Below are 17,979 nucleotides of genomic sequence, written 5' to 3' on the forward strand. Positions count from 1 at the left end.
ATTCTCCGTAAAGACACACAGATGGGCGTTAGTTATGATTTCAGTATATTTCATAGTTGGGGTATAATTAAACATATGTGTCATTAGTATTGCAAATAGTACATTCATGGCACGCAAATGAATAGTAGTAACATGACTAAAATTACTAACGATGCAGGTGTACACTTAGTATTGATAATAATAATACTTTCAATTTTCGTATATATCTGTTTATATTCACATTGTGGATGTTTTGTATAAATATTTAGATACTTTGTATAAATTTGATCAGAATATGTTGTTTAATTTAAAAAATAAACCAACAACTTAAGTTGTTGAACGTCTTTTTGAAAGTGAAATATGAAGAAAGAATCGATATAAAAGTTATAGCACAACGTGAACGCGCGCATATTTTAGAGTGATTCGAACGGCGAACATACAATACGATATTGTTCACTGCTAAAATACAATGTGATCATTTTAACATATTACAAAGTTCTCATATGTTAACAAGTGATGATAGCTAATAATATTAACATTAAAGAAAACATCATTAACAACAAAAACAACAAGAACAATGATAATTATTATAAGTATAACTTGTTAACCGTCTATAAACAACGACGACGTTGACAGCAACAACAACAACAGCAATAATAATAATTATAACAATAAATAATAAAAATTATAACAATTATTAATAACGATAATAAATAATAATAATAATAATAAATAATAATAAAATAAATAATAATAATAATAATAATAAAAAATAATAATAAAATAAATAATAATAATAATAATAAAATAATAATAATAATAATAATAATAATAATAATAATTATAATTATTATTATTATTATTATGATAATTATAATAATAATAATGATAATAATAACTGTAATTATTTTTGCTGTTAAACTTTGATATAATAAAAGTAATACTTATAACAATTAAAATAACAGAAAAAAATGTATTATTGTAATTATTATTATCAGTTATAAAGAGATAGAAATAACACATATTTTTATTTTTATTAATAACTTTATATTCTTAATTATTATGCCTATAATAGTAATAATAATAATGATAATAATAAATAATAATATCAATAAGTATAATAATAATAGTAATAATAAATAATAATAATAATAATGTTTTTTATATAAAAGTCAAGTGACCGATTCCCCAATGATACCAAGAATACTACAAAAAGGACATACTGCTTATTTCCCACAAAACGCTGGTCAGTGCAGATATGAAACTGCACGACTAACCGTAATGTCAATCAAATCTCACTTTTTTTTCAAGCTTCTGCAATCAGATTTTATCAAATCATGTACTCGTTAAATTATCCAAAAGATTTTGTAAAGAATATGCTAAATTATTTCTGATCATCAATTGAATGAAACAATAGCAAGAACAACCAGATTCGATATGGTATTAATTTGAAAAAAAATCTCCCAAAAAAGTAGAGTTTCATTCGGCGACCAGCTTTTTCGAACAGCTTACTTAACAGTTTCAATATACTAGTAACTCACGGTTTCAAAACATATTTACCGGTATGCTGTTTGATATTTTTTTTTCAAGGAATCCTATACTTTATTTTTGTCCGGAACGAAAAGCGCATCATTTGTAATCAATCAATTTAATACAATCCATTGAGCTTCAAAAGCAGAAATGACATAACCCTAAAATCATTATAAATGTAGAGTTGATTGAATATGTAATTGCGTTTATTGAAGACAAATGACGAAAGCCAAGTAGTGACAGCAGCTGAAACTTCGAATGACACTTCCAGTCCGTAGTCTTTGAAATAATAAGTATCAATTTGCGCCTTTCTCCGTTTCAATATATAGTCATTGTTCATGTTTCGATGATCCTCTGATAATTCCTGAGCGGTTATTTGAGAATTAACAGAGAAATAAAACATGTGAAGGTATAAAACAAGAATCATAGAGGAAATATCAACATGTATTTATATTTAATATTATTGAAATTCTTCTCAAAAGCATCTTTTTCAGTTTAAAATTTACCGTTAAACAGTGTCTGAAACTGTAATATTGTTTTTAGTGTGTAATGTATGTTAGTACACAAATTAGATGGTAGGCAGTGCGTTCAACACTATTGGATTGCGTGCGTATATCTATATTATTGATACATTCTGTACACTTCCGCATTTTAATGTTAAATATTTCATTTGATTGGCAAACGAGATGGTCTTGGGCTGGACTTAACTTTTCCAGTCGCATGTCAATCTCTCGGTTTAATGTGAAGTCATTGATCAGTGTGCCTTGATCTTAAAGTATAGGTAACTAAGGTTGCTTATTTCTTAACATCAATCTACGTCAACACACGGCTAACGTTAAATTACCGAGCATATAACAGGTCTGGAGGAAAATTGAAAATACATTATTAAACAAAAAACACAGGCATTAAAAAGTTCAGATTATTATTTAACGCAATAATTGTTTTGTATCCGGATAAATTATGAGGAATATTTGGCCGGCCGATCGGATGCATATGCGGCGCTTATGTTTGGTTCATGTTTAAAGTGACTTGTTCACAGTATATCAAACGTACAATTTTCTGAAATTCTGTCATACAATATAAAAAGAATGTATTCCTACAAATAAAATAATACTCCTTACTAAGAAATATTTTTTATTGGTTTGTTTATCGATAAATATCAATCGAAATCGGTAAAGTAATAAAGCGTTTGAAACGCTTTTCATCAATAATTTTACAATACTTACACACACACACTTATACAATTACCATATCTTAATTAACACGACCAATATCAATAACAAAAAGTTAACAAAACAGCCGCGTACATTATTGTACAAAGTCAGAGTTTAAAAACGTGGAATACATACTTCTTGAAATAGTTAACGATTGATAGAAGCGGCTGATGTACACAAATATTATAATTACAGAAAACCATATTCATGACCAGTGTTGTTCACAATAGGATATGAAATTACCCAACTGTTATGAAGAATAGCCTGCACCTCCTTGCTATATAAATAGTTTGAAAAAGCATAAAAATACTTGTATAACTAAGATAGTGTTTAAATACACTCAAATATCAACAACCCGCGGGATGCGATTAAACAATCTAAATATTATAGTTTTGTTTGTAACTGTATTTTATTTTATTTTAAAATAATATGATCCTGATGATCAATGCCCTGTAAATACTCTGGAAATAACCTGAAATGTTTTGTTTAAGGTGACAGTGAAATTGTTATCCGAAATCTCTGTTATAATTATATATATGTTTGCAGCAGTGTTTTCATCTCGTGCATGTGAACATACGTCATACCGATCATATCTTCATACATAATAAAACAATTTTACTAGACATTTAATTGTCTATTTATATTGTATATTATAACAGTAAATAACATTCACCTTAATTGAGGTTTTATTTTGTCGTAAACGAGCTTGACACAACTGTTCATAAATTTAAAAAATATTGCTTCGTTCGAGTCTATTTGATCAAGGAAAACCAATGAGAACTACATCTTTGGATTCTCATTTAATACTGTTAACACTTGCTTTTATTACAAAAACAATTTTGGTTCCAATACGTTGCGTATTCCAAAATGTATTCCCGTTCAAAACCTCTCCATCTTGCATTTTTACACTCTTTATCTACAACAGAGTTAGGATATAAATTACAATGCAAAACAAGAATACACAACTGAAAGCAAACAATCATGTGTTAAAAGATAACTATTGCAATTTAAGTAAGACTAGATTTATAATCATTTTCATAGAAGACATTCATTAATCTAAGAAATCAATCTACACAAGTATAATAATATATTATTATATACACATGTAAACACTCATGTCTAAAGAAAAAAACATTATCCACATTAGTCGGATTTCGTTTGTTCTTGACGGCAAGAATGTGACTTTTAAAACATCACACTAATTGTTAAACCTACCATTTTGCTTTATTTTTTGTAGTGACTCAAACCATCTCCATAGTTGCTGCCTCCACTGTATTTGCTTCCACTCTTGCCGCTGCTTCCTGATCCTCCGAGTCCGCCAAACCCACCGGCTCCACCGAACAAGACATTGATGATGATGATGAAAACGAACACTGAAAAAGAAGAGGTTTACAACCATTTATTTTAGAATATAATAGTTCATTTTAGGAAGGATAGCATTAGCTTTTAATCAGCAATATATTATTGTTTTTATTTATCACACCACAATATGCAAATAAAAAGCAATAACTTTATATTACATTATGAATATTGAATGTGCTCAGAACACAATTAATCCCAATGTATTGTGGTCGCATGGTTGCATCATAAGAGAATGAAATCGAAATAAAACAGTAGAAACACAAATATAAACTCTGATTAAAGTAATGAAACTTTATCACAATATACATGCCAACACTATGTTTACAATAATCTGTATAAATAATAAAATAATTGAGACAAGTCAAGTATATTAAAAAATAATAATAATTGCCATCTTGAGCGCATCCTCTTAACATATAAACATTATAATTATATATAAATATATAACACACGCAGTTTCTTTGCGTGTGTTCAGCCCATCTAAGCAAATGTTAAACGTCAGTATTTAATTTAAGTATTGTAACAATTATAGTATGCCGTTTAAAAAACCCAAATACACATATGCGTTCAAAATATCACGAAATACCCTGAACGGCATTATGCTAGCATAATTTTTGCAATAACTAAAATACATGTAATCTACATTCGGACAACCCCAAAAAAGAAACTCATAAACGGATTTTTTTCACGTCTGTACTTACAGAAGATGAGGATGTTAAAGATTCCACCCATTCCTCCGCTGCCGCCGCCCGCACCGCCTAGACCACCGCCAAATCCGCCCCCGTACCCGTATCCAAGTGGGGAAATAGCAGCGCCACTCCCGTACGAGCCATATGCGGGCATGCCATAGAAAGAGTCAGTGGCGGTTGCCATGAGGATCATACTCATCAAGCACAAGCAGCCTATCAAAACTACCCTCATGATTGTATCTTCTCTGTATATCACACAAATCCTGAAGAAAAAAGATTGAATATTGATAGAATATTGTATAAGGTGGCAAATGTATCTTTGCCCTTAGGACGGAATCTGTTGAATATGAAAACAATTAACACATAACTCTATACCATTGTTTTTCAGTCTATCTCAATTATGCTGTATTGTCAAAACTTAACATTTTATTGAATTCAATTAAAATACATTATTTGTCTATCATTGTACGAAAAATAAGATATACTCACGGTTTGGATACCTTTCCTACTGTGTCCCTTCCAAATTGAATCAATAAAGAAAGTCCTTAAATACACTTAGTTGTTTGTTTCAATCCCAACCGGATCTCCAACGCCTAAAGCGCTTATCGGTTTTAAATCACATTCCCGTTCTGAAGGATCTGTTTTATCTAAAACGTGTATCATAATACACCAGGAAGCGTACACCTACGTCATACAATATGCGTTGTTAACATATCCGTCCGTCCACCTGTATCTGCGTCACACGAGTAAAATGTATCATGTTTTACCTTTATGTCAACAACAGGCGCTTCAATAAAGATTAAAATACTAAATTGAAATGTCTTCATATATGTTCAAAATTCAGTGACTCGTTCATTCATCTCGTTTAAGTTGACTAGTGATAGTTTCTAAGTGGCAAAACAACATTTTATCCATCATTTAATAACAATCGGATCAAGTTAATTTTGAACCAAAAACATAAACATAATAATATATATAAAAAATACGGCAGTCATTTGTGAACAAAACAAAAAGAATTTTCTCGCGCAAGAGTTTTGAGTTTGTATTTCCTGCTAAGCTGTTAAATGGGAGAGTGCCGCCGTTCGATGATCAATAATTCCAATCACTATACTTTATGTTTACAATATACATCGTGGTTTAAAATCGTATTGCCTTTAGAGAAAAAAATTGGTCGCAGAATATGTTTGTGTTTTTTTTTTGGAACGAAAAGTGTATAGTTATAAACAATTGATTTCGTGCATTCAATGGAACTGCAATAACGAAAATTGCATTACCTCAAACAGTCATTCCTGTCGAGTTAGATTCACATATAGTGAGAAGTTTCAAAGTTGTTCTTGCGTGTACATTAGGTTAGGACCGCTGAACAAAATACAGACAAAAGTAGACAAATGTATACTTTCATACAAAATGGTTTTGACATGAAATGCACAAATGTGCGCTTTTCCTCGTTTTTATTTTGAATAACAAAGTAATTGTTCATGTCTAGATGATAAAAAACCCTATTCCATGTTGATCTCCGAGGGCTTTCTGGATTATTAGAAGAGATATAAAATCCGTGAATATCAATAAAAAGTTGAGATATGGTATGCGAATGCGCCGGACTCGTCACTAAGGAAACAACAAAACGTGATGAAGCCATACATTTATAACAGTTTTTGCACTTAAGAACAAGACAGAACAAATATTATATTCACTGTAGCATATATCACACCAACGTGGTAATAAAATAATAAAACATAGACAGGCGAGAAAACAGAAAATTATTACAATAATTGTGTTAGGTGTCAGGTAAAAACAACATATTTATATAATTCATTCACAGTATATGAACAATTGATGTAATTGTCTGCTTTAATGGGGAAAATGTGAATTCGAGCGGGTGTTTTTGTTGGGTTGAAATTTTTTAGTATGAAGACGATGTACTGTATGCGTCTGAATAAACTGTATGTCTATGTATGTCTATGTTTGTTGAGAATGTGTGTATGCCTGCTCGAATGTGTGCTTGACATTTTGACACGGCATATTATATGTTGACATCTGAATATCGCTATTAACAAATCCCTTTACTAAGCCGTGTACATGATAGAGTGCAAAAAAGGAAGTTATTTATTACTTTTACAAATCTTAATTACGTAATGCAACTTTCTGGTAGTCTTAATGAACATAAACATTTAGAAGGCCCTGATCGTTTGTATGCTGTCGAAATGTCTATGTATATTGCAGGATAGCTACCGTGTGTGTTTTTCGTGCGTGTGCTTGTGTATGATAGGGAAGTTCATGGGTAAAGCGTAAGACGGATGTGTGGTGATATATAAAAAATTATTTTGGCATATACATAATATGTCTACAGAAATCAGTGATAACATGCACAAAATACTTTCATTTTCTATTAAAATGTTCATAAATGATAATATTAAGCGCTCAGTTAAAAAACATACGTAATCTCTTTTCTTTAAGCATGTTATACAACGAAAAGCTATCTTTTTAAGCGTTGTTTTTGTTACTATTCCGAACTTAAAAAACCCAATATGTATGCCTAATTGGTTTTGTTGAGAAAAAAGTTGATATGTATTTGGATTTTTGTGCTTAATAAAACAAGCATTTTAAGTATGAAGTGATATTTCTATGGTTTTATTTTATTTTCGGTTACATCTAAATACAGAGACCTTTCAAGCTTTTCAGATACAGGTTTTTTTTTCGAAAACAGGTAATAAAGTTGATTTATCAAAAATTATATTTTCCACTCAGATATATACTAATCTCTCAGGATATTCTTTGACAGAGAAATGCAGATTTCTTTAATACGAACTCAGGAAATAACCGTACACGTGTACATTCTGCTCGAATTACAATGTAGCCAACTATTGAAGATCAATTTACAATGTTCTTTTATGTATTCATTTCTTATTTTTGAATACAAATGACAGAATTAAGGATAACATTTGCTTATTTATCGTGATAAAGTTTTACGAACAAATCAACATAGCTTAGGTTTCTATCAATGATTAAAGGGAATCGACCAACTTCAGCATATATTGACAGTGAATTGATATATTCGTTCACATGGTACAGTCTTATGCAGAAAGTTCAATATCAGGTGTCCAAAAAATTAACATATTTCGCAATTATATTTAAGGATTGATAAGACATTTGAATCAAACAACTTGATCATAAAATGTATTGGAACGTCCTTCTTTATACAAATAATGATTTGCAGAAATAAATGGACCCCGTCCCCCAACTTGACATGCCAGTACCAAAGTAATTAAAATTGCTCATTATTTCCATATCTTTTTGTGCTGTATGTCCAAATGTAATTTTTGGTTAAAAAGCAAAGATAAAATATAAACCCGTACGTACGTTAAGCTCTATTTAAATTGTTCTAATTTCGTTTCTTGTAATGTGATTTTATTTTTAGAATACATATTAAAAGGTGACCTATGGGTGCCAAACTGACCCATTACCCATAAATGCTGGTGTTCCTCAAGGGTCTATATTAGGGCCCCTCCTCTTTCTTATATACATCAACGACATTATACGAGATATTCACTGTCCAATTCGCCTATTTGCAGACGATACTGCGCTATATATAATCGTCGACAACGATAAGTGGTTGGTTTTTTCTCAAGGACTGCCAAATCACTGCAGGTTTCGTCTTATAAACATCTCGGCTTCATTTTTTCTGATTCATGTTCCTGGCAAAACCATATTGAATCAATCAAGAAGAAAGCGAGGCAGAAGATTAATTTAATGCGAACGTTTAAGTTTACGCTCGATAGAAAGTCTCTTCTATTGATATACACAACATTTATCAGAGCCATTCTCGAATATGCTGATGTAGTCTGGGACAACATTACTACACAAGATGAAATTGAACTTGAAAAGATTCAACAGGACGCAGCAAGAATAATCAGCGGGGGGAACACGTTTAGCATCTTTGCAGAATCTATATAATGAAACGGCTCTTGAACCATTAAAAAATAGCAGAACAAAACATAAACTTACCAATTTCTATAAAATGTATAATTCTATATCACCCCCCTATTTGTGTACACTGATCCCCTCGCGTGTTGGAGAAAGTTCGGCTTATTCACTTCGCAATTCTAACAATATTCGAAGCATTCAATGTAAATCACAACTCTTTTCACGATCTTTCCTGCCATCAACTATAAACTTATGGAACAATTTACCTGAATCTGTAAGAACAGCTCCTTCTCTCTCAGCTTTCAAAGCAAATCTTAACAAAGATAAACACAATAGTTCCCCAGCTTTACTACGATGGAGAGCGGCAGCTTAATACTCTTCATGCACGTTTACGAATGCATTGTAGCAGCTTAAATGAACATTTGTACGCAAAACAATATTGTACACAGTCCATATTGTCAAAGTGGTGAGATTGAAGATACATATCATTTTTTTCTTCAATTGCCCCGTTTATACTGTGAAAAGAGTTATCCTTTTTGACAATCTGACCAGTTTTCAACCCATATCTTTGCAACTACTTCTTTTTGGTTTTAAAGACGGACCATACGAAGTAAATTCATTAATTTTCAAACATGTTCAGTCTTTCATCCGAGATAGTCATATATTCTAATCCTACTCCATCTCAGGAACAAACCATTTCTGCTAACGATGCCCCGTCCCGCAACTACTTCTTTTCCTATCGCAACTTCTCTTACTCGAACTCTACTCTTACACTTCCTTCCCTTTCCTTCTCAACTTATTAGCTTTTCTTACTATCTATATTACCCTGTTATATGATTTGTATTACAACATATATATATATTTCCATTTCTAAACGGTATTCAAAAACCAATCACTGAACTATATTTTTCGTAATTTTGTCAGTTTTATAAGTTGCTGTTACACGTTTGGTTGTTTACACCATAACAGCAGCGCTTCTAACTGACAGAAGAGAGACATAGCATAAGCCTCGAGCTTTTTTCTCAATTCTGTCAAATTGTATCCTACAGCCTTTATATTAAGCAATAGTACAATTTCTTCCTGCCTTGTGTATTGTTTGAAAATAATATGTATGTTTGTATTGTATTGCTTATATGTACTTTCCATTGAACAAAATAAATAGTGTTTAAACCAAAAGGTGACCTAGACGTCCCCCATGCTAATATTTAGCGTGCACACATATTGCTATATGAATTTAATTGTAAACTTCTGCCCTTAAATGTTTAATTTTACATTTCATCGGCTTATGAGATTGTCGTGGGCTGGACTTCTCGATCGCATGTCAACCTCTCAGTTTGGTGTAAAGGCATTGACCAATATGTAAAGAGATTAAAAATGGTTTAAGTAAAGTTGTTTTTTTCCCAAACGTCGAGACAGTTAAGCAAATGGCTAACGTTCATTTCGGGCTGACGTGCAAAACATGTCTGTAAGAAACATTGAATTGAAAATACATTTTCAGCAAAAAACTGCAAAAAATGATATGTTTATACAATTAACACAATATTTGTTTTCTATCCGGATAACGTTATATGCTTAGTAAGCAAAATCTGGCCTCTCTTATCGGATGCACATACGGCGCATATTATTAATTTACATTAAAAATGTCGCGTTTTTTGTTAATGCAAATGACACTTTTCTGAAAGATTGTAATAGATTAAAGAAGAATGTATACAGACCACCAAATAGAATACTCCTAACTAAAAGAATGCTAGAAATATTGGTTCGTTTTCTATACTTATCAGTTAAAACACTCATTTTGCACCATGTACGTGCTTCGGTGATTTGATCGTAGTTGACTGAACAATGTTTGTCTAATATATCTGAACAAAAGTGTTTTGATGTAGTTCACTGATAAATAGCTGTTGCCAATATCATAGGCAACATAGGTGCTTTGGTCAATATCCAATCAGTTTAGGTCTATGTCTAGTCCTGTCACTATTCTATGAGACTTTTTGTGTGAGTCTTTTCGTATCCGTTTTATTTTCTAAATTAAGTGTCTAAATATGACCAGCTTAGTCGGCAGAGCGATAAATCGTGATGTTCGATTCCCTGTCCGGTCACATATTATTTGGGTAAATAGTCATGTAATTATTTCTCCACCCTACCTCTGTTTTCAAGTGGGGCAGTTAGTTGCAGAATTTTGTGCTCTGTGTACTGGTAAACCAGCTTACCCAGGAGAAGTGCGAGAAGGTTAACCGACCGTCGCTATTCGACTTAAATACTATTTAGCATGTCAAAAATCCACAAACATAACAATAAGCAATGTGGTAGTAGCTGAGGCAGATATACACGGGTTTGATTTGTATTAGTGCGCTCGGAGTTATGCATTGTGCCATCAAAGAAAGATTCTTGACTTTTTTTTACTAACAATTAAACGAATCGATATTCCGGGATTTAAATCTATACATATGGTGTTGCATGGAATATGAACCATCAATACTTGTTTTAATTATGTGGCGTAGTATCACATACATTGCCATACTCGTGTCAATTGAATCGATAAAACAAATAACACTTCAATCTTCGGATTCTCATTTAATATTGTTAACAATCATATATACAACATATACAATTTTGGTTCAAATGAGTTGCGTTGTCCTTTGTCAGACCTCTCCGTCCTTCATTTCCTCGTTCTCTATCTACAAAATGGTAATAATATACATGGTAAATGACAATTCAAAACAAGAGATACAAACCAGAAAGAATTTGTAAAAAAAAATGGCAATTGACATTTCTGTAAGACTTGATTTACTATAATTTTCGTTAAAGACATTTACAAAAAATAACAATAAAATTATAGTTAATTACATACAAAGGTAATACACTTATGTGTAACGAAAAAACAACAACAAACTATTCGTATTATTTGGATTCCGCTTGTTATGGACGGCAAAAAGTATGAATTAAAAAAAACAACACTTATTGTTACACCTACCATTTTCACTTTATTTTTTATAGTTGCTGTGGCTAAAGTCATCTCCATAGTTGCTGCCACCAATGTATTTGCTACCACTCTTGCCACTGCTTCCTGATCCTCCGAGTCCGCCAAAACCACCGGCTCCACCAAACAAGACGTTGATGATGATGATGAAAACGAACACTGAAAAGAGAAAGGTCCAGAACATCGATTTATTTAAGAATATAATAGTTAAATAAGTTTAGAAATTAAACATGATATATTAGCCTCCAACTAACAATATATTATTTCACTTTTTAATCATATTGCAATATACAATTACAATGTATTATAACTTTATATTACATATAGTAAACATTGACGGTGCTCAGTACATAACTTGTAGGTGCAATCGCATTATTGTAAATATGTTGCAGCACAATATTATATGCAAGTTTGCATCATAAAACAGTAAAAAAAAATCGAATAAACCAAGATTAATTGCATACACTCAATGGTGATAAACATGATGAACATTAATCAAAATAGTGCGAATAATATTTTTACAATTCGCTAAGTTGATAATAAAATGTTTGAGTAAATCCATTTACTATGATAAACATAATCTACATATTGAGCCGATCCTCCATAACGTAAAAACATTAAATAATAAATAAAAAATCCACGTATTTTGAAGAACAGGACTCTCATCGTTCCATGTGTTCAGTCCTTCTGAGCAAATAATCTAATATTTATTTTAAATATTGTGACAATTAAAGTATGCCGATAAAAAAAATCCAAGTACACATATGTGTGAATAATCTCCTAAAATACGCTAAACCGCTGTATGCCTACATTATTTTCCGGTAACATCTGAAACGCCTGTAGTTACAATTGGACAAACCATAAAAAACATATAGAATAAAAAAATGTTCACGTCTGTACTTACGGAAGATGAGGATGTTAAAGATTCCACCCATACCACCGCTGCCGCCGCCAGCACCGCCTAGACCACCGCCAAATCCGCCCCCGTACCCGTATCCAAGTGGGGAAATAGCAGCGCCACCCCCATATGAGCCATATGTGGGCATGCCATAGTAAGCGTCAATGGCGGTTGACATAAGCACCGTACTGAACACACACAGACCGATCAAAAACACCCTCATGGTTGTATCTTTTTGAATATCAAACAGTTCCCTGTAGAAAAAGATTGAATATTTGAATAATTGATTTCCGTTTTCATCTCAATTATGTTATACTAGTATTTTGAAAACCTAACAAATTTTGATTTTACGTACACAATTTGTTTATCATTTTTAACATGATACGAAAAATGTATGTAATACTCACGATTTGGATGCCTTTCTTGCTGTGTCCCTTCCTAATTGCCAACAAATGATGCCATTAAATAGTCAGTCGGATGTGTCCATCCCACCCAGATATCCGAGGCCTGAAGCGCTTATCGGTTTCAAATCACATTCCCGGTCCATCCTATATCTGTTTTATATTATATGTTTATGAGTATTACACAAGAAAATGTACATGTACCTAATCAAATATACGTTTTCATCATATCCGTCCGTCCACCTGCGTCATACGAGTACTAATGCATCTTATTTTTCACCTGTATGTCAATAAAGACTGATTTTGTTGTATAAACAACATGTCGCTGTATCTGTTCAAATTCTATGAATCGTCATAGTTAATTAGTGGTAAACAAAATATAACCATCATTAATTATATAATATAATAAAGTTCGTCTCGAACCGAAAAATATAAATGGAATAATATTTGAAAAGTACTCCAGTCAATTTCTTTATCGTACAATAAAATTTGCTTTTTTTCACGTGTTTTGATTTAGGATTTCTTTCCAAGCAATTAAATTGGATAGTGTCGTTCAGAAACAATCATTATAAACACTATACTTTTATTTATTTATTCAATATCATCAGGAATTCTAAATGTACTGCTTCTACAAGAAAAAATCGGTCGAGACATCTATTGTTTCGTTGTTTTCGGAATGGGAAGTGTATCGATGGTAATCAATGGATTTTAAGCATTCAATTTAGCTACTATTATGAAACATGCATAACCTCAAACGTCATTCCTGTCGAGTTAAATGACTTCCCATATAGTGTGAAGTTTCAAAGTTGTTCTTGCACTTACATTAAATGTAAATGAAGGTAAGAACCGCTGAAAAGTTCAGGTACAAGATGTTTATGTATATATGAACATCGCCATTACCTAATCCCATTACATAACTGTGTACAGGATAGATTGCCAAAAAGGTTTGGTATTTATTACTTTCACGAATCTTATTACCGTAATGCCACTTTTTGGAAGTCGTTTTTCACACACAAACATTCAGAAAACCCTACTGGCTTACCGGTATATGCTTTCTAAATGTCTATGTATATTGCAAGATTGAAGTTTTTTTGTGTTTCTGTTTGCGTCCGTATGCATGTGTATGATAGGGAAATATAGAGTGTGTGAGGGGCACCTGTGTAAATATATATATTGACAAGATTAGGCATATTAACCCTTTGTATGCTGGGAAATTTGTCGTCTGCTAAAATGTCGTCTGCTGAATTTCTAAAATTAGCATTTTCTTCGATTTTTTTCAAAGAATACTATCAGAATAGCAAACAGTCAGAACGTGGCGTCTCATCAGGATCCAAACTGTTTGCAAAGGCCTTCAAAATTCGGTTCCCGCACTGAAAGGGTTAACATCATGTCTTCACAACTCAGTGATAAGATGTAAAAAATACTTTTTAAATGTTCATAAATGACAATATTAAGCGGTATGTAAGAGAAAACATAACTATCTCTTTTATTAAAACCTGTTATTTAGTTAAAGCTTACTTCCTGATCATTCCTGTACTTTTACAATTTCAAACCTTACAATAAGTATGCATGCTCTGTTTTGTTGAGAAGTTAAGTGATTTGAGTTTGGATTTTTCTGCTAAACAAAACAAGAATTTCAAGTATGAAGTGATATTTTTAGTGATATATTTTTATAATTTTTATTTTCCTTAACATTTTAATGCACATACCTTTCAAACCTTTCCGATACAGGTTCATTTTGTGTAGACCACATGTAGTTATGAAGTTTAGGAATCAAAATTAACTCTCCACTCTGATATACACTGATATCTGAGTCTTTTCTTTACAAAGGAATAAATGTATCAATTTAACTAACCCATGAAATAACCATACATCTTTTAATTCTGCTTGAAATAGAGTGTGGAAAACGTTTGAGGATCAATTTATAATGTTATTTTGTTTATCAAGTCTTAATCCTTGTACATGAATGTCAGTATTAAGGATACATTTTCCTTATTTATTTTGATGTGGTTTAATAAAAGATTCAATAACAGTAAGGTTTGTACCAATGTGTAAAGAAAATCGACCAACTTCATCATAGTGAATACTTCGATACTTTGATCTGTAACAGTCTTATGCAGAAAATTAAATATGAGTTCCCGAAATAAATCCTCATATTTTATACATGAAGATGGATGTAATATATAATCAAACACCAATACCAAATGTGTTAAAATTGCTTTCTATGTAATGTCTTTTTACCCAATCTTACCAAATGGCCGTTTTAAAAGCAAAGAAGAAATATCAATCCGTATTTATAATTAACTTTATATTAATCGTGGTATAATGCATCTTGTTTACCATATGATCAATGTATAACATTTTCTTATGTTTAATAAGTTCCTCGTGTGTATTTTATAAAAAGAATACATATTAAAAGGTAAATAAGGCGTCGTCAGCGATAATATTGAGTGTGTATACCTATTAATGTATGCGTTAAATTGTAGACTTCCGCCGTCTAATGTTAAATATAGCATTTGATTGGCTTGCGAGATCGTCGTGAGTTGGACAACATTTTCAAGTTAGGCTAGCGAGGTCGTCGTGGGTTGGACTTAATTTTCCAGTCAGGCTAGCGAGGTCGTCGTGGCTTGGACTTAATTTTCCAGTCACGCGTCAATCAGTTGAATGTGAAGTCTTTGATCAACGTGTAAAGAAATTAAAATTGTGTGAGAAAGTTTTTTATGTATAAACATCAAGACATTTTAAATTATCAGGCCTCCGCACAAAACATGTCTGAAGGAAACATTGAATTGAAAACATATTTAAACAAGCACTAACAATACACATATTCATACTATAAATGCAATCACTGGTTTATTTCTAGAAAACAGTTTAGGCTTAGTAAGAAATAGCTGGCCTCCCGACGCACTACGCATAATAATGGTTCACGTTTTAAGGGACTTGTTCAACGTTTAGCGAAATGACAACTTTTTTAAGAATGTTCTCATTGATTAAAAAACGAATCTATTCAGATAAGCACAATCACACTCCTGAATAAGAAAGGCGGTGAACATATCCACTCTTTTGTTTGATTATCATCAATCGATATCTGTAAACTAAAGCTTTTGTAACGCTTTTCATTGATTTATAATGTCTGATTGGCTTTCACCTGTCAAAAACATGCACAATCGAGTATACTACAGGGGAGGGAGATTGTTATTAAAGCACATATACATGAGTGTTGTCAAAGGGAAATGTGTGTTTAACAGTATGTTGACGTGCTGCATGACATTGTTGCGATTGGAGAAGTTTTGCGCTCGAAATAGTGAGGCAAGCGGCTTGCATTTTAATAACCAGTACTCTCTGTATTGGCATAGTTGCTGCCAATCATGAAAAGTTGTTAATAGCATAATGTGATACAGGAGACCGTAACCAGAAGCGAATGTTTCGCAAGAAAGAGAAATGCAACTAGCCATAAAACATTATTTATGTAGAGTTGTTCATTTACATGGCGATACAAAATTTCTTGATGATCTAGAAATGAAATCTTATGCCTTCAGTAACATTGAAATCACCATTGCGTAAACCCTTTTAATCGTGGTTAGTCATATCTGCTTTGGAAAAAAGCCGACACCAAAGATTTAATTTGGTTTAATTAAAAAGCATATTCAACAATGTAACCAGCAGTTACCCGACATTAATCTGACATGACAATAAGTATATAGTTCAAATGTTTAGTTTCATATGGGTTGAGCTCTTTACCGAGTCGTGTTTTTATTATCGCAGAATTATGTGTACGCATGTCTTTGTTCTAAATTTGCTCTGCTTAAACCTTTTCCACTCAGAAGAAAAGTGAAAATGTCTATGTGCTAACAGCACAAAACCAGAACAGCCTGCGAGTAACTCACAGTGTGTTCAGGTTTTATGCCGTTTGCTGCTCATCAGTATCTAAAGGTTGGAAATAGCGCCTTTAAAAGTGTAATCTAGCAAGAAAGGTCTTAAATTAAATTTAACTTTTTAGGGGACTACAAATGCGTCAATATTTAAGTGATAAAGAGTTAATACAGTCGTTTAATTTGACCAGCTATAAACGGTAATGTTCGATTCCATTTGCGATCACATAGTAAGGGAGTGTTGGTCATACAACCATTGTTACGGTCATTCTCCTCCTTGCTCTGTATTGAAGTAGGGCAGTTGCAGCCAGTTTCTCGAAAAAGTATCAACACTATGTTTTGTTAAACTAGCTTGACCAGGAAGTAGGTTAACTGACCGTCCGTCCTACAACTTAAAGGGGCCTTTTCCCGTTTGGGTAAATTGACAAAATTGAATTTTTTTTCAGATTCGCAAAAGTTCGTTTTATAAATGCTATTTGTGAGGAAACAGTAATACTGACCATTTACCATGCTCTAAAATAGCAATAATATGCACCTTTCTACGATTTGAAAACCTGAAAATTATAAAGCGTTGCAACGCGAAACGAATTAATAATTTGGAGAGTTCTGTTGTTGTCGTTATATTTTGTGAAACTACGAGGATTGCATATATAAAGTATAAAATACTTCAGATATTGTATCCGGAAGGATGGCCGACTGGTCTAAGGGGTCAGAGGTTCGAGTCCTGCTGAGGGCTCCTTTTTTATATTATATTATTTTCTTGATTTTTTACTGGAGCTTTTTAGATCCAATGTTTACATTTATCAATATCAAGCATTTAATGACAAACTTCAAAACATGACAAAATCTGTGAAAAGGCCCTTTAAGTACTGACAGTATCGAGTGTTCTCGGATATACAATTCACGCCATCGAAGAAATGTATGCTGCAGTATGCTATTTGGCTGGTTTTATTTAACAAGAATTAAATAAATCGAGAATTGGATAAAAAAAAACATAATCAGGGTGTTGCATCTTAATCCATTAATATGAGTTTCAAACCTATTAGCTCGATTGCATAGAAAGTCTAAGGCTTATTTGAAACGCTCTCAAGTCCGTTTCCTGGGACTACAACAGTACTTGGTGTCCAAGG

The 17,979-nt window shown here is 32.3% G+C and overlaps 2 protein-coding genes across 2 annotated transcripts; both read right to left on the reverse strand.

The window, feature by feature from the left end:
* Positions 1-3,947: 3,947 nt before the first annotated feature.
* Positions 3,948-5,363, reverse strand: LOC127846167 (ctenidin-3-like). Its single transcript, XM_052377344.1, has 3 exons — positions 5,264-5,363; positions 4,787-5,037; positions 3,948-4,096 (listed from the first exon to the last, which is right to left on the reverse strand). The coding sequence occupies exons 2-3, from the start codon at positions 5,004-5,006 to the stop codon at positions 3,948-3,950; spliced, it is 369 nt and encodes a 122-aa protein (XP_052233304.1). The 5' UTR covers positions 5,007-5,037; positions 5,264-5,363.
* Positions 5,364-11,682: 6,319 nt separating this feature from the next.
* On the reverse strand, positions 11,683-12,799 carry LOC127846168 (acanthoscurrin-2-like). The gene is made up of 2 exons (XM_052377345.1): positions 12,583-12,799; positions 11,683-11,837 (listed from the first exon to the last, which is right to left on the reverse strand). Exons 1-2 carry the CDS (start codon positions 12,797-12,799, stop codon positions 11,683-11,685), a joined length of 372 nt encoding a protein of 123 aa, XP_052233305.1.
* Between the last annotated feature and the right edge of the window lie 5,180 nt (positions 12,800-17,979).

The sequence above is a fragment of the Dreissena polymorpha genome, chromosome 9 (genome assembly GCF_020536995.1).
Source record: "Dreissena polymorpha isolate Duluth1 chromosome 9, UMN_Dpol_1.0, whole genome shotgun sequence".
NCBI lineage: Eukaryota > Metazoa > Mollusca > Bivalvia > Myida > Dreissenidae > Dreissena > Dreissena polymorpha.

What these genes read in the sequence shown, in the direction of transcription:
- LOC127846168 (XM_052377345.1), bottom strand. Translation starts at nt 12,799, where the DNA reads ATGAGGGTGTTTTTGATCGGTCTGTGTGTGTTCAGTACGGTGCTTATG. An exon ending in CTTTAACATCCTCATCTTCC is followed by an intron (nt 11,838 to 12,582) that starts GTAAGTACAGAC and finishes TTCTCTTTTCAG; the next exon opens with TGTTCGTTTTCATCATCATC.
- LOC127846167 (XM_052377344.1), bottom strand. Translation starts at nt 5,006, where the DNA reads ATGAGGGTAGTTTTGATAGGCTGCTTGTGCTTGATGAGTATGATCCTC. An exon ending in CTTTAACATCCTCATCTTCT is followed by an intron (nt 4,097 to 4,786) that starts GTAAGTACAGAC and finishes CTTCTTTTTCAG; the next exon opens with TGTTCGTTTTCATCATCATC.